Source organism: Tinamus guttatus, unplaced genomic scaffold, assembly GCF_059628265.1.
Source record: "Tinamus guttatus ecotype Peru unplaced genomic scaffold, ASM5962826v1 Tinamus_guttatus_pri_ptg000172l, whole genome shotgun sequence".
NCBI classification, from domain to species: Eukaryota; Metazoa; Chordata; class Aves; order Tinamiformes; family Tinamidae; genus Tinamus; species Tinamus guttatus.
In genome coordinates this window covers 4,409,504-4,431,199 of record NW_028288706.1, presented here as the reverse complement: position 1 = coordinate 4,431,199, position 21,696 = coordinate 4,409,504, and the positions used below count along the sequence as shown (strand labels likewise).

The 21,696-nt window shown below is 40.1% G+C and overlaps 1 protein-coding gene across 7 annotated transcripts in view; it reads right to left on the bottom strand.

Annotated features, from left to right (window-relative positions):
- Positions 1-300: 300 nt before the first annotated feature.
- Positions 301-21,696, bottom strand: part of ADCY9 (adenylate cyclase 9) — a 78,341-nt gene continuing 56,945 nt past the window's right edge. For 4 of the 7 annotated variants that reach the window (XM_088523090.1, XM_088523091.1, XM_010216767.2 and 1 more), the window contains 5 exons: positions 20,467-20,675; positions 14,407-14,566; positions 11,775-11,923; positions 8,720-8,761; positions 1,081-3,237 (listed from right to left, as the gene is read on the bottom strand). In XM_088523090.1, the coding sequence (XP_088379216.1) occupies positions 2,049-3,237; positions 8,720-8,761; positions 11,775-11,923; positions 14,407-14,566; positions 20,467-20,675 (1,749 nt within the window). In that variant the 3' untranslated portion in view covers positions 1,081-2,048. Of the gene's footprint in view, positions 3,238-8,719; positions 8,762-11,774; positions 11,924-14,406; positions 14,567-20,466; positions 20,676-21,696 lie in introns of all 7 variants that reach the window. The other 3 variants (XR_015913281.1, XM_088523092.1, XM_088523093.1) reach the window with 3 other exon arrangements.

Below are 21,696 nucleotides of genomic sequence, written 5' to 3'. Positions count from 1 at the left end.
AACATTTTTCTGTTGCTTGTCAGGAGCCGCCCCAAAGCAGGTCTACAGCATCTGTGACCAAAGGGTACAAGGTCAAGTACCCAGGACTTTTTGTATGCTGGGAGAATGAGCAAGGTTCATTTTCAACAGCTTCCATGGCAAACCTATTTCAAAGATGCATAAACAGCAGCTTTCGAGAACAGTGTTCTGAACCTCATTTAATGTAACTGAGATCCAAATATCTCATAGACTAACACTTGGCAAAGGCTTCAAGAGCTCCGTGCTCACCATGGAGTGTGGATGGATCTCACATAGCTGAACAGGAACTTCACAATGTATATATTTATTATTACTCAAACAAGTATCAATATATTCTGCTTTCAGTTCAGCTGGAAAGGAATAATCAGAAGACATCAATACGCAGACAATACAGCATTGCATTTCACCAGCTTTTCTCAGGCTAACGAACTTATTTGGGGTACAAAAGTTCTTTCATCTGGCGTCACGTGTGTTGGCTAAACTGGAATAATCGAATAACCAATATCATCTGCAGCAGGGAATCAAATGCAAGTGAAAGAGGTGATGGAAGCATGCAGAGAGAGGACTGGCATAGTCTAAGGCCCCAGTCCTGCAGCCGCCTCCGTGCAAACGGCTTCCTGTGCTCGTGCGGACCCTGGGCGCAGGGATCCGCACGGTCGCCTGTAGGGCCGGGCAGTTATTGTGCTTCTCAGCTCACAATAGAGGACTCTCTCCCTATTCCTGCTTTCAGCGGCACGCAGGGAACACGCTGTTCTCTTCCCTGCTGCAAAAGCACAGTGTAGGGGGCAAATCCTGAAAAATGTTGTGCAGCACCATTAATTCAGTACGGAGGGAAGCTGGGATCCTCAATGGCGTCTGGTGGCTTCGGAAGTTTCTCCAGCTTTGAAACAAATATTGCCTAGGTAACATCCTCACAGTGGTTGGTAGTTCAAAGAGGCTGAAACCCTACTGGACTTCTTATTACTCCAATTATTAAACCATTATTAAACCAATTAACAGCTCACCTCTCCTAATCCCTTCCACAAAACCCAAACAAAAATAGACTTAAAATAAATAAATAAATAAAGGCATCCCCAAAACATTTATTTAGCTTTTCTCACTCTCAAATCAGACCAGCTTTCCAGATATCAACTTCACCTACCTCTCAAATTCAGCTAGGGGGTGGAGCAAAATGAAACTTTTAGACGCTTAAGACCTGAATTTTAACACTTGTATGGTCACTTCTCTGCTTTTGGACCCCTGTCCTGAGAGTCGCTGAAGTCCGAACCATGATTCCACACCCACAGGTCAGTAACTCATTGGCTATATGGAAAACAAGGCTATCCGAAGCACACCATAGCACATTAAGTTTAAGGAAAGCATCAGTACAGGAGAATTAAACTACAGCAGTTGTTCAGCCAACTCTAACTAAACGTTAAGCCACTGCAGAACTCCTCCTCCCGCCCAACACGAAGGAAAATTGTCACCCCCTTGCCAAGACATTCTTTTGTGGTACGTTACTGGCACTTTATGTCAGTCTTGTATGGTAGATAACATGCACATTTGTCTGAGTGTTTACATACAAAAGGTCTGATAACAGTAAAATATTGTTCAGATAGATATAAAAAACCCAAGGAGTTGCATTAGCCAAAAAAAGTGTTTTGTGAGAAAGAACAATAAAAATGATATAACCACAGCTTTTCTTTTCTTTAAAATTAGATAAATACCCAAAGCTATGATTTCACTTGGGGCCTCTGTACCTTGACAGGGAGTCCAATGGAGTATATCTGAAGGCACTTAATATCCTCTACTCAGCTGAAAGATGGTTGCACAGGGAGCTGGGGAGCTTGGGATGGGATTTGGGGCATGGAGGAAAGAGATGGATGAAAATAAGCCCTGAAGAACTGTGATCCACACAGCATCAGGCACTGAAATGAAAACAAACGTACAACCCAGGTGTTGAGAAGGTCTCTCCTCAAAAAGAAAACTGCCAATTGCAAATGTCTTTGTGTTTCTATTGACAGAGCACTTCATGCAACTCTGACAGTGCATCATACACTCTTAGAGATATTTAGCTTTGTCAGTTCATTGACCTCCTCAGTTCCTGCTTCCTCACAGTCAGTCTTCTCTACAGCTTTGCCAAACCTGCACCTCTCTTCCACTTTCAGCGCATCTCTCTGGAGTTTCTTGGAGGAAGGAAGGATGTCCTTAGTTTCTGAGTTATCTGTGCCATGGGCTGTCTTATCAGAATTCTGTACAGAAGGCACCAGGTTGGCAATCTCATCCGTCGGAGATCGCCCAATGCTGCCATCCACTTGAACCCGAATGTCTGGAGATATAGACAACTGGTGATGGGGCACAATCCCATTGTCCATGCATTTTGGGTAAAGGTAGGTCTTCATCTGACCTTTCCCCTTGACATTGACTGTCCCCCTGTAATCAAAGTCATACCCCATCTTGTTTAGGATGCGGTAGCTTTCCTCACTCACCTGTATACGACACTCTACGCCAGTGGTGTCCATTCTGCTAGCAATGTTCACAGTGTCACCCCAAATGTCATATAACAACTTGGTGGTGCCAATGACCCCAGCAGTGAGGGGGCCGTGGTTAAAGCCAATCCTAAGTTTAAAATTAAACCACAGCATGTTGTTGTTGAAGTCATCCACCACTTGCATCATTTCTTTGGCAAATTCAAAAAGGGTCTGCAAATGTCCATGTGGGTGGTTGTTGTCTTGACACTGTGAGGTGTTTAGTCCTGAAGCAGCCATGTAGGTAGCCCCAATTGTTTTGATTTTCTCAATGCTGCTGTAATGCGGTTTGCTGAGCAGCTCATCGAAATCTCCAATCAATTCATTCAGGACTCTGTAGCACTCTTTGCCTCCTTCGTAGTTCTCTTCATAGAACTCACTGAAGTTCACAATACTAGCAAAGATCACCCCGCCACTATCGTGGTTTTTGGAATAGCTCTGGGAAACCTTCAACTGTTCGGCCACGTGATAGGGAATAATATTCCTCAGCAACCAGTCAGCTTGATCCCTCATGCTCTGTATTTTGGTGCGATGAAGATCAGCCTCCACATCCCCATGGTAGTGCAGGCGGTAACTGACTTCAAACTCTCGGTTCAGAAACCAAACCAGAAGCAGCAGAAGGAAGAAAACCAGTATCACCTCCTGCCCAATGAGATCTGCAGGCCTCCTGGTGTCACTTGGCACCGAGCTGTTGCATGGACTCATTCTGGAGCTGGGAACAGAAGAAAGCAAAAGAACAAGACAGAACAAAATACAGAGTGAGACCACTGTAATTTCTACTCTGTAATAGGAAGTCAGTGTAGGAAGTGTAACATTCCATATTAAATTACAAAACGTGCTCTGATAATCCTCTCTCCTGTTAAATGTGCTAGGACTACATTTGTGTAGAAGTAATTTTCATCTTAAGCAGCATGGATGTAGTTACTTCCAGGGCCAAAATACCCGCAACAAGCAGCTTTCTGCACTCTGAACAATCGTAGCTTTCTGGAGAGTCGTAAAGATACAAATTCAGTCTGAGAAGGCACCACCTATGCAGCCCGAGAGACCAAATCCAAACCCAGACAGACTGATACGCAGGGAATCTAAAGATTTCCAGAGTCACTTAACTGTAATCTTTTTTTTTTTTTTTTTAGAAAAAAAAAATGTATTCCAAAGCACACAATTTGATACGGGCAGACACACGCTGAGTGAAGTCAAGTGAAGAGGTGACCTGATAAATAAAAGCGTTGTGCCAAGTTTTCTCTTCAGAATATATCCAGCCTTAACTACACTCATGAAAAGCAGAAAGGTTTCTACTGTTTCACTGTTTCTCTGTATTGCTCTTATGAGAATATGTTAGCAAAAGAGATTAAAACCCAAAGTACATGAGTAGCAACAGCTCAAGAAGAGAAGACTTTCAATTTGCTTCTGCAACAATTTAAAATATTTCTCGGTTCAATTTCTTTTTTTTATATCCATGAGAGACATGCTTCCATTTTGGAAACCAAAGCAGGCATTTTAGCAACTCAACCATCCTGCAGACATCATCTCTTTTCCTGAATTTTTATCCTCAAACACGGGAGAGAACAGAGCTAGAAAGGCAGGCTTCAACAAACCCAAGGCATGGTTGTGATAACAAACGAATGCATGTAATCCCCTAAAAACATCTGTATGCATTACAGATTATTATGGTCTTTCTTTGCACTTGAATCTGTTGGTTTTTATCATAGTAAACCTATCAGGGAAAAAGTTTACCATAAGTTAAATATTAACAGTAGAAAATTTGTAGGTTGAACTTCAGATTCAAGATAAAACTGCACGTGGGCACTAGCATTTCTCACATTATGTTGGAATTCACTTCTTCTGTTATCAGCCACAAATATCCTTCTCCCAAGATGGGTGAAGTACATCCATTTTACTTGTATGATATTGAAAAGACAAGAGGGGAGAATGAATGGAAGCTACTATTCCCAATCCACACGGGAGGTCTCTACAGCCAAGTTCCAGCAGTTATCGTACATTATTGTTACAAAGACTTCTTCCTAAGTGCTAATGATGGCTTTAGAAGGAACAGAAGCGAGGAGTTTGTTGAAATGCAACAGAAAAACATAGCAAGTCATTGTGAGTACCACACCAGGGCAGAGTTGAGGTTGTACGGTGTCAAATTCTGCTTTTTCTCTAAATATTAGCTAGGGCTGATGAGTTTGCTCTGAAAGAGATTCTTATGCCAACTCGATTCAACAGCGGAAAAGCAAGCTTTGCATGGACATAAATACACTGTTGCAGAGTTATATTAGGAAAATGAGTTCATTAACACATCACGCTTGTGTTTGAACTTGACACACTTCCATGAACGAAAGAATATGGGTACTACCAGGTCAGCTGGACAGTTTACAAATGACCAAAGAAAAGATCTATAAAAAGATCCTTAAGACTGGTGGAGGTGGAGAATGAATCCTTTTCAAGGAACATAGTTTAAGTTGTTTTCAAAACAATCAATTATTGTCAGTATCTAATGGGAAGATCTGCTAGAAGACCAGAATAATGACATGTTACTCCCCTGACATGAGTTTGATTCAGATAATCCGCTGTGACATCAAACATCCCTGCCACAGGGATTCATCTAAGCCATAAAAGACTTGCTCTATGCTACTCAAAATATTCCTCAATAAATTGGACAAAAAAACCACAGCATTTTAAGGTATAAAAAGTGTCCTGTGCTGAACCCAAGATCTGCCTTTTGAGGGAAAATTCCGGCCTCCCATTCACAACTTCCTACAGTACTGGCACCTGCAAGCTCCCAATCATTTCCTCAAGCCCTTGTTTCCCACATGGATGTACAGCTGAAGAGATCTGCATTTGAAATGACAGCGACCCATTTGTAAGCTGACCTGAATTCATTAATAAGGTAACGGGCTACTAGCTCAAAGGAGAAGGTGCAATATCTTTTCCAAATCAAGCAGATTGCTGACTGCTTGCACGTAGTACAAAAAAGACACATTATTAACCCTAAAGGGAAAATCATTGTATATGACTAGCCTGAATATCAGTTTTCTTCCTGAACACTGCAGCTACAGGTTTCAGGATCCACAGTCACTATAACTCATCTTATATATAGTCACACTAGAAAAGGAAACCCTGTATCTAAAGCTACCTTTAAGAATGCAACAAGGAAAAACCCTCACACCTTTATTAAAAATAGATCTCACAAACCAAATCTTTTTAAGCTCAACTTCTTGTTGCAGTAAAAGTGTTAATTTTAAAACTAATTCATATCAAAAATCTTAAGCTGTTAGTGCTCCTTTTCAAACAGCTGAAATATTCCTGGCACAGATTCCTAACTATTAGCTTGGCATCTTCATCTGGTCTGAATGTTGAATGCAGAACAAGCAAGAGCTCTGCAGATAGAATCTCCTTTGGCTGGATCACAAATCATAAAGATAATGACTTTCTACTTATAAAGATTTTTGGAGAGTCATTTTGTTTCCGAGCCAGTAACCTATGTTTGGATTTGGATGGTTTGTTATATTTAAAGTGGATCCATGCCTACTAAATCTTCAAAAAGAATGCAATGGCAGAACAGTGAGGAAAAGAAGGGAAATCAAACAGCTGCTTTTGATGAAGAACATATAGGGAAGGCATTTAAAGAAAACTATTACCAAGTGGTTTTATTCTTCCTTCTCAAGTGGCCTACTCCTCCTGGAGCCACAGAGCTGTTTCTCCTCTTGGAGCAACAGAGGAAAGACACTCTACTTGCTTTGAGATAAGAAATGAATGAAAGGAGGATACAATTCTTGCTTAGAAGACACAGTATGTAGTGGTATCTCTTTTGAGTTGAAAAATGGCATATCTGGAAAGAGAAGCAAATTCCATATTTTGATTTATCTAGCTTAATGTAGACAGTCTGGAGGCGAACTCTGTGCCAAGATTTCACTATCTTTCTTTCCATGTAATTTTAATAACGGTATCAATTTTGATCAAGAAAAGGCAAAGGGAATGGCCTCATCGAAGGAATGCGAGTTAAAATTTTGTTTGGCCCTCTTAAAACTATTTCTGTAATAAGTAACTTTCCCCAAGGCATTTTTTTCTGAGAAATGAACATCAAAGAAGTTTAGTAGGATAAGAGAGTTTCAGTGTTTTCTTAGTCCATCACCTGGGTAAAGTGGAAGAAAAGAAAAATAAAAAGAGAAGTTGAATTTTTTTTTGCAAATTAGTGGTAGAAATGAAACAGGATTAACACTAGTTCTCTCTCTCAAACTCCAACACACAGAACCACCCTACCAATTTATAGGTTCTTGCTGCTTGGTAACAGTGGCACCTGGACTGATAGAAGGCAGCACGTTGCACTGACATGGTTCTCACATGAAAACAACCAACTAAATAACGCCTGACAAAACTGCTACTGCAGTGCAGACAGCAGCTTGTGCATCACAGAATCCCAGAATGGTTGAGGTTGGAAGGGACCTCTGGAGACCACCCAGTCCAACCCCCTGCTCCAGCAGGGACACCCAGAGCACGGGGCACAAGGTGGCATCCAGGTGGGTTTGGAAGATCTCCAGAAAAGGAGCCTCTCTGGGCAGCCTGTGCCAGGGCTCTGTCACCCTCACAGGAAAGAAGTAATAAAAACACATATATGGTATGCATGCTTTTTTCCCCCACATGAAGGAATGACAGACAAAATACAAACATAGAACATTTCACAATAAAAAGTTTAAAGTGAAGTTTAGAAATCTTTAACAAGCCAGATATTTTGGTCACTGCCTTATTTGGTTTTTAAGTCACAGACTAGGATTGGTAAAGCAGGCAGAGACTGCTCCATGGCCGCTTGCAACCAGAACCTCTGAATGTTTTGGGTTCTTATCCACTTTTACCTTTATTTGTCACGAGCTAAGTTAACTTGATACATTTTTGGAAGAAAATATTTGCACACAAACAAAGTTTCTTAGCTATTTTTTACAGTTTCCTAATACATAATGATGCAGAAACAGTCACTGAAGATCCAAATTTAGACTAATACTAAGACGTTGCCTAAAATGACCACTGAACTTTAGCAGTTCATATACTACATTTTCAGCAAATTCACTGTTTAAGCTTATGAAGATCAAGTCACTGATCTTTTGGCTTTAACTTTCCAGGTCTTCTGGCTTCAGTGATCTGGAATTCCATTACAAAAATAAAGATATCTTTCATTCATCTAAGCCATACAAAAAGGAAAATCCATCTTAAAAAAAATGACCATAGCAAATGATAACTTCCTGGCAAATAAACATCCAAGAAGGAAAGCATAGTTACCATCTCCTTGTACTTAGGAAACACTCATTTCTTCACTGCATTAATGTAGATTATAGATATTTTTTCGAGTAACTGTCCTTTAATGAAGGACAGCATCACCCTAAAGTCGTCCCTAAATTTGCAGCTAGGGGACATATCTACAACTGAAGATCAGTAAAAACATTTTTAAAATGGCAGGTGCGAAACTTCCAATAAAATTATGAGAAAGTCAGAAGTGAAATAATGAGAGAGAGTCTTTGACATGCTGGTTATGAGGATGAATGCTGGTTCATACATAAGGTAGTAAAAGATTTTTTTTCTCTCCATTACAGGTGCCGGGCTGTGATTTCATTTGCTCTAAATAATAATATTTGCTACGCTGCCCTGGCAGAGCACCCAACTCTCCCCTTGCAGCCGGCCTCTTCCGCTGCTCCCCTGCCCTGGGGAACTCTCCACTCCAGCCGTGGGTAGCACCCAAATCCACACACTCCCAATGGTGGAAATTAACCAAAAAAATGCAAAATATTGCCCATGATGTGCGGCTAATACTTATGTCTACTCTTATATAAAGAGGTGCCATTTTATGTAGTTTCGCTATCGCTTGACTTCCCAGAAATCTAATTGATAAAGAAAATAGTATTACACATTTCAGTGAGTGCAGCACAAGTCTCTGATGATTTTTAGTCTTGTCCCAGTATTCTGGAGCGGAAGTTATGTACACAAGCAGCTGAAACACAATTTGCTGATCTAATTTGTTGAATTCCCAAGTGTAATACTGTGCATGCAAAGTTTTGCTGATTCTAATTGATTGAAAACATATCTCTAGATAAATGACTTTTTAACTTTATTTGATCCAGTTTATCCACTTACAGAGAACATAAAGCAGAAAATTAAAACATGAATTTTCCCTAAATATAAAGATGGCCATTTTACAAAAAGCTTACCTGTGGTTCTGTGCCAAATCTAGATGAAAAGTTTCCACAGAGCTGAAATAAAAATGCATTGATATCAGAAGTTAAAGCAACAAAAAAACCATTCTGCTTTAATTTCAATTATCATTTTAAACACTTCTATTATGTAGACTGTAAGACCAAAAATTGCAATGTACTCTTAATCAGCTTCATTTAAACTTTGTTTCAGCGTGACTTATCAGCACTTTTTGCCTTGGAAGACGCTGTCAGGAACAGAGATACAAACACCTCTGAAGAGTAACTGATGATAATGCAGTCAAGATGAGGTCTGGAACAAGTAATTTTTAAACAATTCAGTCTTTCCTTGGACACATGGAAAAGCAATTTAGGAACTCTAAAAAGCAGTTATGCCTCCATCCTGTCTGACCAGTGAAATAGAAAGATGATAGAAGATGACAAATACAGATCCTATTTCTGAAAGTGTCAAGACAGAAAATAAAAAGTTGAGAAAAGCTTTGTGTTTATTCACATTACAACTTCTCTACAGCAATCAAGTACTAAAACTCTCAGGATCTGCAAAAAAAAATACAAATAAATGTGTAGAATGAATTTGCCTGTGATGCATAGAAAACTGCAGTTACTACCATGACAAAAATATCACACACAGCACCGATAAGACAGGAACTTAAAAATTCACTATTAAAGGCTAGTCAAAGGAATGTTTTCGGACATGTTATTCAACATGTATTATTTTTGCCTGCCATCACTTCTACAAATTACTCTTTGCTTAGTCTGCAATTGGACAGCAGTATTACTTCTTTTTTTTTTTAAAAAAAAAGATAAAAATACAACATATTCTATGATTTCCATAGTTAATAGTCCATTAGTGGTCACCACTATTCAAACCACAGGACCACATGAGCTAGCAATGTTTCTCAAGACACTGTCTTAAACATCCAAACTACTCTTTCAGTAGTCAGTAAAAGCAGATGCTATGAATTGGGGCATAGACAAGGTTACCTCTTTTCTTAGTAGCAGTCTGAGTCCCCTAATAAAGTTAATATTAGGGGAAAATAAGTTGTCTAAAGTTCTGTGTCCTTCTCTAAGCAAAAAGTCAGGATGCAGAGCTTAGGCACAAGCTGATGTGATAACTGCACCTGTATTTTCTCTGAAAATTTTGACTTTGAATAAATAGTTAAGACAGAATTATGACATTAATCTTTCAGATTTTTTTCTGTGACCAAATGCCTTTGATATGGATGCACAGAGGTCTGTTTAAACAATCACTCAGGAGAGTATCAGCAAATTATATATTTTTCATGCAAGCAAATGCCTTTGCTTCTGGTGCTACAACTACATTAGAGCAGCCCATTTTAAAAGGTTTGCAGTGAACCAATACCTAGTGAGGGCACCATAACTCTACTGTAGATGTCTGCTATGTGTGTAGCTTAAGAACAGGAGGAACTTCTGCTAGGGCCATTGCAGAAGAGTAGATAGTGACTCATGAAAGACCACCAAGGACTTGGTGTTCACCCGCTTCCTTCGCAAGACAAACCTGTGGCTAACTTCTTAGTGAAGCTAATGGCTGGACAGACTTCAAGACAGTGAAACAGTGACAACGTTTTAAGGAAAAAGTCAGCAGGTACAAGGCAGGCCCCCATTGTGGGGGTGTCACTGACATGGCCAGAAGTTCCTGAGTAGCAATAGATCCAGCAGACTGGAGGAGACAAAATGCTAGTCAAGCTGGACAGCTAAAACCAAACGACAAATCAACGATGAGAGAGGGGAGACATCCAGAAACTGAACACTACGCCCCACCAGTTGAAGTTAGCAAGGGCTGCGCTACACTCATTGCCTGAGTGATCTGCTTAGGTAGAGAAAAAAAAAAAGAAAAAAAAAAGATTATCTTTTTTAGTTTCATGCGATCTGCAACCCTTTCTCCTACTGAATCTAGTTCCAAGATAATTTTTTCAAGGAGAGAAAGACTCTTCTTCCTACAACCCTTAGAGTCACTTTTGACTGACTTATGGTCTAAACAGATGTTAAGGAGTATCTTTTATTCTCTTTCTCTCTCTTTTTAAAATTAGATCAAGATTGAGAGAGACCACTGCATATATTTGAAGAGGGACTTAAAAGCTAAGTACTTGCACAAACCATGTACCTACAAATGCTTTATTTCTTTCATGCTTTTCACCATATGGCTCAGCAGAGTAAAGAGGAGGATAAAAAGAAGGGTTTTTGATAGAGACTACAGTAATCTGGCATACAAAGTCCTTGCAAAGCCTACACTGCGGTAAAGTGCCAAAGTTTATATATCTTAAGCCCCTCAAAAGTGTAACTTGATTATAGAATTTTAACAGTAAGACTAGACAGACAGCTGGAAGGAGTCCCTTGCATATTTTGGCTAGAAAATAGAAGGATGTTCCTGCAAACAAGCTCCCCTATGGGGAAAATTGCTTATCAGAAGAAAACTGAAAAGCTTTAATGTTACTACATAGAAACTGCATTAACTAGATTTCTCTGGTTACTGTCTTCCGGCATCTTCTGAAAAAACAAAAGAGAGAGAGGGAGGAAACAAGCTATTAGACCCCTAGTAAATGTGAGCATCTACTTTCCACAGTGTAAAATTCTTGAGGAGCAAGTTGGAAGAAAGATAAGAGAATCCTAAGGCCAAACATAAAGCAAGACGAGCATGGGGGAACAACTGAAGAAGGGATTTTACCCAAGGGCACCACAAGGTACCTCAAAAATTTCTTTCAATAAGAAAGCAGAGTTTTGAAAACAGAAGATGGAAAGGAAATTCTTCTGGAAGTTTGCCTGATATGTGCAAGCATGCCCTAGAGACATATCTCTTGAAGACAGAGCATGATTTCAGAATAGATTACAGGAAAGAGACCCTCAGATATCTCCGTGAAATCCTTGAAATCAAGCAGATTTCTTCCCAAATCAACTTTTGAAGTTTGAAATATTTGGGAAATTCATGATATATTAAAAAAAAAAAAAAACACGTGTTGGACTCTCACTTGGCAAGTGCAGAAAACAAATAAAACCAAAACATGGCTTATGAATGCTAAGGTATGAGGCTCACCTGTCTGGACACAAGGAGACGTAGAGCAAAATGAGAAGCACGGCTCCTACTATAGTTGCCAAGAGGGATCTCATCCAGGAGCTAAGCTGGCAGAAGTTACAGTACTGGACAATGGTGATCAGAATCGCACAACACATAAACATGGTGTACTGCAAGAGAGAGAGAGTGCAAATTAGCATCTTCTTGGGGACTGCAGCCCTTTGGTACACAAATGTCACCTTAAATAAAGAAACATGTGACACACAAGAGAAAGACCTAATTTCCTCTGTAGAAATGCACTTTAAACAATCCTACATACTCTCGGTGCAGCTTCAGGAGACAGCACTTCAAGCTGGAAGTTTTCCATTAGAAAGACAAGAAAATTAATAACATAGAGAGTTTGTCAGAGTTTTCACTAGTTGGGAGTTTTGTGTTACCGCATTATGCGACCATGGTATTTTCCACACTTTCATCTTACCTTTCAAAAAGCTTAGTGCTTCCTCCTGTTAGAAAAAGGTGAACATTCATGCAACCTCCTCTCTAACTACTGACAGTGGATCCTGCTATTTTAAATTAAACTCCAGTTGATTGAAAAATGTGGTACATATTTGCCCTCTGACACTTCGTACATCTGCCTTATCTTAAAATCTATCCCAAATTCCTATCTCAGAAAACTTTCCTCTTTTCAAATTTTTACCAGAGAAAGGAAAGGAAGTGCAGAACAGGTATATTCCCCAGAATGTCTTAATTTCTCTGAGATACAGTGGCGTAGTAAACAAAACTCTTGATGTATCAATTCTGATTGCATCAAAAATGTCAATGACAATCCAAGCTAAAACAGAGACTCCACAACTACATTATAGAGCTCTCTCTTTGTTCTAGCTTACATACTGGATTTTACAGTATCAAAACGATCATCTTCCCTGTCTTCCATTTTGTATTTCTTTTACACCTGGAGTACAAAAACTGAAAATTAGAAATCCTGTAGCATAACAAATAAGCATGTGATTCAGAGGTAGAAACAGTTTACATATGAGAAAAAAAAAAATCTTACATAATTGACCACTTTAAACCACAAGTACAGTTTTAATTTAATGACTCAAAAATGAATAAAATGAATTTCAGAAGTGTCCACAAAAAAACATAATTTAAACTTACTTTTTTTCCCCCATTTCAGGCCTCCTAAAGTGGCAGAGCACTGGTTCTCACTCCAAGTGATGCCCCAGCATGAAGCCAGCCTATAGAGGGTCAGTAAGTGCTGTGTTTTACTATGTATGCATGGCTTTGGAAAGTTTTTTTTTTTTCGTTGTTGCTGTTGTTATTTTTGATTTTAGTTATTTATATCCAGGCAGGTATAAAATGTCATGAATTAAAAAAACTTTGCAAAACCATGTCATAGTAAAATATGACGCTTACCTGACCCTCTATAGACTGGTTCCATTTCCTAGAGCTCCATGATTGTTGAAGCATCACTGAGCACATGACGAGTTGGGACATCTCTTGGAGAGTGAGCCAACAACCCCACGACTCTGGAGGACCTGCAAGAGGAAAGAAAGCAAAGCTCATTCTCAGTTTTGTGATGACCACCACCATCTTATTGAAGCTTTTGCACTAATAACCTGATCTGAAGAGGTATTGAGAATACACTTATATGGGGGTTCTTCATTTTATTTTTAAATGCTTGGGAAATTAAACAAATCTGAGGTTTTTCAGCTCCCTTCAGTGCAAGAAAAACACTCCTAAAACTGGTTAACTGGTGATCATGAAGGAAGAATTCCATTATTAAAGAAATTCATATAGGTTTAAAATATTTCACTCCTGTTATGTTCACAAAGGTAAAAGCTGCAGAATGATCTTAACGTGACATGCCAGAGAATCCTGAATTCAGTCTGTGTGATGTGAAAATTATAGAATATGTTTAAGTCAGGAATGACCACAGAACATCTGGTCCACACATTCCCACGGACCAAATGCTTCTCAGGAACCAAAAATAATCTGTGCACCTGTAATGTGATAGAAAGAATAAAGAAGATTTGGTCATTACCTATACCCAGGGGCCCAAAATAGCAAGAGATTTGTGAAATAGCCTTCTCAGAAGATCCTGGAAAGGAATGGTCATACATGGTGCTACATTAAGAGAAAGAAAAAAAGAAAGCAAAAGATAGATGTCTGCCTCTCCAAAACACCCATTTCTGTCTAATATGACTCCAGCTATGACAGAGACATGAATATAACATTGTCCTGAGAATGCAATGTTGCTAGGAGCAAGAGTACATGTCTAGCTGCAAAAAGCCAGTCATTCAGAGACATCGGCTTAAGCATCTGAGGCCCAGAAACTTGTAGCTCACTGGATTTCCTAACTGCATTTCTGCATAGTTCTACTGCTCTTTTCTGTCAACTCAATCACCTCTCCCTGCTTTGAGCTTCTCCATCTAACACCGCAAAGGAAAAATGCTCCGTTAATACTGCTCTGACTATTGAGATTTACTAGTGAGCGTTTTCAGTATACAAATATACTTCCTAAGTATACAAAACATGTATATCAAATACATTTGTATCAAACATATGCAGACATAAAGGAAGAAGACAGGCCAGTAACACTCTTTGTTAGACCCCAGAATGTTACATTATGAAACCGACTTCTGCAACTTACATGTATATTTGTTTCAAATTCAGAGGTGAAGTGTGAAAAAACTGCAAGAGCTGGGAGAGAAACCAGGATTGCACCGAAAAAGTGTCGAGGCAGCCAGCCAGATATCACCTCCAGGAAACGCTTCGTGCAAGCCATCACCTCCTCCAGAAAGAAGGCCATTCTGCAACAAAGCACAGGACAGATCAGGGCATTAGTTTTAGCACATCGCTTCGTACATCTCCCTTTGCCTGCAATAAGGGTTGGAAACCTTCCTTCAGGCTGTGTGAGCACATTGTTCACGTACAACCTGCTGCTGCTAACCTCAGGAAACCATCTGGGCTGGCTGCAAGAGGACCAGTTGCTTGCTGCAGTGAGGGGTGCAGCGAGAGGGTTAAGCAGGTGGGTTAAAGCACCATCACTAATGCTTGAAAAATGGGGCTGTGCATCCTCCTGGCAGATTACCCACCCAGAGGCAGCGCAAACGCATTTTCCATGGGATAATCAAAACCAGTTCTCCCGGTCAGCACCGACTCGGCAGAAGCGCCCAGGTGAAATCCAGACGCCGCTGCCCCGGCGCTGAAGGAGCCACCGGAGAAAGAGGAAGGGTTCTTGAGAGCAATTTAAAAGACATATTTCTTATATGAGAGCTTTTCTAATTGTTATAATGAATAAGCAAAAGGAAAAGCATGCTTACTGCTTGAGGACACTGCGCATAAACTCTTATTTATCTACGGAAATAAACTGTTATTTATCTCTGGAAACTTGCTTCCAAATGTGCTGAAACATTAGTCCTGCTAGAAAAATTGCAGCTGCCGTTCAAGTTTCTTATTATTTTTATTAAGACATAATAAGGTAATGTGGTGCAGTGAACTCCCTACAAAGCAATTTCGGTGTGGATTAATATAATTATCAGACGGTGCCCAGGCTTTTCACTGCCTTATCAAAGGGTTTCTGCCTTCCTACGACTTCCCTGAACTACTTGAAAGAGAGAGGCTGTAGCACATCTGGATAGGAGCCATCGGTGAAGGACCTACACAGTGTGGGAAGGCAGAGACACTGTCACAGTGAACTACAGCACAGCTCAAGCAGTAAATAATTACTGCTTTTGGGACAGAGATGCTCTCAAGCAGCGAGAATGTCTCTGCTGTAAGAGTGAACACAGAATTGGAAATCTGCTTACTTCAGAGTTGCAAAAGTCATTCCCTATAACACAAAAGCAGCCACTTATTTTTAAGATTTTCTGTAATACTTTTGCCCAAAATACATGGTGCAGTGCCATGGAAAAACCTTATACAGAACAGGGCAAATATAACGGGGTTGTTGAAATCAACACTGTTTCTTCCTCTTCCAAAAATGTAGAGTTGATGAACGTTATTTTAAGTCTCAGGTCTAGACTTCTGTGAATGTTGCAACCTCCTGCTTTCTCTGGAAGCTTCAACAACTCTTCATTCAGTCCTGGTTCACTATATTCATCTCTCTCTCTTTTTTTAATATGGGAATCATATTTTAATACATAGAAAAAATACATTTGGGTAGCATGGCAGACCCTGTAATACACCAGTCATCCACAAGAGGGTGGTAACAGATTTCTTAGCACCTCACTTAATGGTTGCCATTTAAAGCACAGCCATTTAAGTAAACTAAAAGCAGCTGTATTATATCATAAAAAGAAATTTCTAACAGAGCGCATAGAAAAAGGGAACTTGCATATTAATTCAAAATAAAATAAATGCAAAAAACATACAGAGGAAGAAGTTTTTCTTAAGCCTTATATACTGTCCCAGCTTAGCTGCCTCCACCATCAATGACAGCGCTATCCGTGTCTTCAGTAGCAGCCAAGATAGTCCAGTATCAAATACTTCAGAAAATGCCACCCAAGTTCATGCTGCTAAAAATAAAATTCAATTCTCCTTCAGCGTACAAACTGGGATCAGTGTTTGCACGGCGAAACCGTGAGAAATGAGGCAGAACGGGGCTGCAGGAGAGGGCCCCGGGCTGGGCTGCACACCGGGGTCCTCCGCGGAGCCGCGGGAGGAGCCAGGGCAGCTCCAGCCCTGCAGATGCAGACGGTGCCACCTCTGCCCACGCTCGCCGTGATCGCTCATGTTGCTCTCATGTAGGCTGGCACAGAAAGCAGCTCCGTGGCATGCAAAGCGTGGCAGATACTCAGCGCAACTCATGTCTCTCACCCCAACCTACACAGGGACTAGGTGGTGCAGGGAGCTTTTTCTTTTTGCCAAGCCTCCATGCCAGGACAAATTCCTGCGGGAACTATAGCAACAAATCCATCAGCAAACCTGATCAGTTAATCCTGTGATGAGGACACTTCTTTATTTAGGCAGCTGAGTGTTTGAAAAGCTAGCACAAATTCCAGAGCAACTCCACATTTCTCAGGGATAATGTTTACCTTCTTGCATCGACTTCTTTTCAGGCCAGAATTTATTGCCATTCTCTGCACTCCAGAATTGAAACAAATGAAATCCCATCCTTCATCAAACAGCACAAGGCTGCGAATGCAGCAACAACTCTCCCATCACAGGAAGCAAGAACCGCATTAAATCCAGACAGCAGTGAGAGCTGCAGACAGATTTAATAGCTACAGGGCAGTATCAGTAAATAATGCAGTGTCAGTGGGTAGCTCAACAGGACTTAAATGCTAAAGCATCTAAGATGTTTACAGAAGCTGTAGTTCAAATTAGTAACTTCAACATAAATGATTAATGGGTAATGGAGAATGTTACCGTCATTTCTGCATTTACTGGCAGTTTGAAATCAATTCCCATATTTCAAATCAAAAGCTTTTGGCATGGCAACAATTTGGTGGGATATTAAATACCAAAGTCACAGATGTTAGAAATAAAGGCAGACGGAATACATTGTCTTCGCTCGCATCAATGCACTATATAAGTCATGTCATTAACAGAGATGCTTCATTTAGCTCTAGCTTCAGCGAGCAATTTTTGTTCTTGATCAGTCTCTACTGAAGGATGCCATCAAAAGCAATGTGCTGTTTTAAACACTCTTTCTTCTAACAATTTTTCCTCCAGAGAAAGAACTAGCTAGCAGAACTATCTAGTTCACAGAAGTCCTGGGCAGAGAGCTTTTACCCATACTCTTGCAGAAGCATTCCTGAGGATCCCAAGTGAAATCTCACACTTAGTCACGTGCTCTATGACATTTCCCAAGACGTTTTTATAAATTACCTGAACTTTAAGACCTCTTACACTCTACCTAAACTCATGAAAGTCAAAACAGCCATATTTCAAGCAGACAGATGGACACTCTTTGCGTTTTAGTAACAGATCTGGAGCTGACATATTCCACGTGCTTACAAAGCAAGCACTATTTTTTGCATACAGTTTAACACAACTAATTTAGGAGTAGCACTTGTGATGATAGTGAGAATTTCATTTATAGATACTCCAACACTTTATTATCAAACACATCAAAGAAGAAACAAAGCATCCTTCTCCTTTTTAAGCTTTGTCCCAATTGGACCTCAACTCTATTAGAATTAAAAGTTCTAGCTTATTTCTCATTTTATAGACAGTTGTGTCCAATTCTCCCATCATTTCAACTGGACTAAAAGTCTCGGCCACAAGAGCTATGGCGAGTACTTCCTCCTTTGGCTACTGGATTCAATTAGAAGTTAGACTGATTTAAAGAGAGGATGTTACACATCACGATAATGAAAATACAATGATCAACTTGAGCAAGAATTTTCTGGTGCCAAAACAATCCCTTTCCTGAAATTCTGGGATTGTGCCCGGCATTGTGGACCAATCTCCTCTGTTCAGATATCTCTGTGGTATTCTGTGATTGTTTGGGATGACATTTCTGTACGGGAAGTTCTGCGCTGTGTCCGGGTATCGCTAGTGGTCCAAGTGGGCTGGTATTTGCCCGTAAGCTAAGCAGTCCTTAAGGAAAGGTTTTTGCTTAGCTCAGTGGAAGTGCAATGAAACAAAGGCACAGCGGTATGTCTGTCCTCCTAATGCTGACATTCACTATACTTGAATAGTGGAAAGAAAGAACAGTCTGTAAAACCATCACCTGAAAATACACAAGATAGTGGAGACCTTAAACAGTTTGAATTCCACCGAGTCAGCTAAGCACAGTTATGGCAATGCCTTTCTTCATTAGAAAAGAGCGAGGAACTGGAAGGATGTTACACATGTACATAAATGCATGCCTTGTGTTGCAGGGAATGGAGTGGCCTGAAAGCATATTTGTTTACTGGAAAATAAATACATAGCATTAATTCCAAAACGTAGCACAGACACCAGTTCCTACTAACAGAGGTCCTGCAAAACAAAAAAAACAAAAACAACCCATCAACCCATCACGTTTAAAACTGGGAGACGGCTAGAGAACTACTGAGACTTTCACCTATAAAGAGTGTTCTTTTATTGTGCAGTGTGAAGCTCTTTTTAGAGAAGAGTCCTGGGTGAAAGCTACTCAGATCTATGGTGATCCTTCTTTGCACTTTATAAATTCAGGTCAATGTTAGATCCAATGACCAGAGGTAATTACATTAGATGGGGCACCTAAATTTTGATGGCTGTTTATAGCTGTTCTCCGTAATAAGAGGTTTCTTAACCTGTTTTTCAAATGAGAATAAATCATGAAAGAAATATTTAAAATTTCAAAAATACTTCTGAGACTTAGGAGTCACCTTAGTTCATAAATCCTACTGGCTCTAAATGATGTGTCCAGGCTGGTTTAGGAAGTAAAATTCAGGCTTTAAGCCACAGTCTCATACAAATATTAGACATATTAGTGGTAAAGATAAATACTGTTAAGCAAAGATTATCGAGCCACTTAAATTCACCTTGGCAATGCTCCAGGCTCGCTATCAGAGAGCATGGCTTTCAGCGACAGAGCGGTACAGTTAATCTAAACCTCTCTACACACAATTCAGAAAGACAAAATTGCTTTGCAAACTCCTAATTATATAAATGACATTTTGAAAAAAGCATTTTCTCTTCTCATTCTTCTCTTCTCTGAAGCAATTACAAGCAACACTGAAGTAAAAGCTTACCTACACACCTGTAAACATTTCTAAGAGTGTAGCATTACCTTTTGATAATTGTATGAAAAAAAAAGTAAGTGCAAAGACAGTATGCCACACTGGAAAATAAGTGAGAAAAATAATAGTGACAAAAAGCTTTAACCTTTTTTTCTTTTTTTTCTGAGACAGAGCACGGACATGGCTCTGTAAAGGTGATAATGCCTCGCTGAGCTGGTGCAAGAGGACACAGAGCAACAGTTAATCTACCTTAGGATATGTAGGATATAGTGGAAGTTTAAGCATCTCCCAGTAAAGGTCCTAACACTTAACTTGCCAAGTTTCTAAAAAATTCAAAAGCACTATACTATTCAAGTTGTCATAACCAAATATATCTGCTAAAAATACTAACTTTAAAAACATTTCCACTCTCTACTCAAATTCCAGTTCAATATTAATCTCTCTACTCAAAAATGCCAGCTTTATATTTGTGCAAATATGCTTGCATACTTTTATATGCACATTTGAGTTCAAAGCTTACTTCAGGGACTGAAGTAGTAATTCAGTATTTTTCAGTCGACCCTCAAAATTCAGAATAACAGTGCAAAATTGCTATTTATTAATACTTTCTTCTGAATCATCAGTAGAATTGTTCTGACTTGTGATCAGAAGAACACTTTAACTTACACATATCCTACAGGTTTGCAGAACTACTAGCAAGGACATACATTTCCACCCATCACCTTCACTACCTGCTCTTGTGGTGGAAGGAACTGCAATAAAATGGGGGCTGGGGGATAGAAGAAAATTCCTCTCACAAGCAAAGACAGACAACTTACTCTGGTGAAAGACTCAGTAATAGCAACAAGTTACGTTGGTATCTACAGAAATCAGACAACACACCCACAGGACCATGAGTGTTATTGGAAGCACAGAAACACATCCACCTAACATTATTCCTCAAACATTACAGCCTGTCAGAGCGAGTTCTTGGGATGCTGTGAAATAAGTTATCTCACGCCAACCACCATTTTAATTCACATTGCTATTTCAAGGTTTTCTTTGACTTCATTTACCTAACTGAGATGACGAGGGACAGCACCTCTATCAGGATGGCGATGACGAACACCACGACTGCGGCCGGCGGCGGAGGGGATGAGACCATCCCGTGTCTCAGGAAACACGTGACGGAGAGGATGAGGAAGACTGTGGTGGAAAGGAACACGTCCAGGAGCGAGCTGAAGGTAGCACTGGCAAACGTCTTCACTGGAGCATTCTTCATAACCTACGGGCAATACATGGATTGAGGGAATGGATGACCAAGAATAACTCCAGCCCCTGTGCTGGGCTTAGCCTTAGCATAGATGGTAGATCTCAAAAACTAATCAAGTAATGCAAAACATTTTGCCACTTTAGTAATTCAGTGTAAGCATTGTGCTAAAAAACAAATAACCCTCCTCCCCCAAAACCAAGGAGGCAGTTCCCTGACTCGCCGAGAAGAGCTTCCACTGAGAGCAAATACCAGCAACATTATTCAAGGTGATCTACTATTTTTATTTCTTAAAGTCCACTAACATTTTTTACAGGATGTTAAAATACCGATATAAAGCATATATAAAAATTGCCTATGTTTGCAAAGAAACATCAAAAAACACCAACAAAGAAAGCTAAAAGTTTTCTTCACAGATTTTAGCAATTTCACTTTTTCTTATACATGGCAAAAGATTTTATAATAATAATTAAAAAAATCTGCTTCCAACAGCACAATTCGGAAAACCCCTACAGGGACAATGACTTGCACGTGGCAGAGTTCACGTCTCTCGGACAAGATTATAAGCAACCACCAGGACACTGTGCAATTGAAACTGATGGAGCTCAGGACATCACGTTCTGCTTGTCCCGAACCCCTCACCACGCACTCCCCTTGCATCTTGTGCTGGCCCTGGTGCTCGTGCAGCTGTGGAGTGAGCTGGTTTGAGGGCCAATCCAGCTGAAAACTAAATCGGAGCTCCACGTCCTGGATTACTCCAATGAGCCCAATCTTAGGAGTGTTTCTGTGCCCAAGGGAGAAGGCAGGAATGTGCAACGTGCAGCGTTTGTGCTTTTCTGTGTGGTATGGGGTGGGGGAGAACAGAGGAAGAGACTATGACACTTTGGGCTTAGAAGAAGCTTAAGCTCCTGTTCCAGAGGATCTAAAGCAGAGCTTGCAGCTCCTCTCCCTTTATAGCCTTAACGCTTGCAGTTTTAAATTTAGTCATCTCAGATACTGCATGGCAGAAAGCAAGTTCCAAAGAAAAATGTAAATT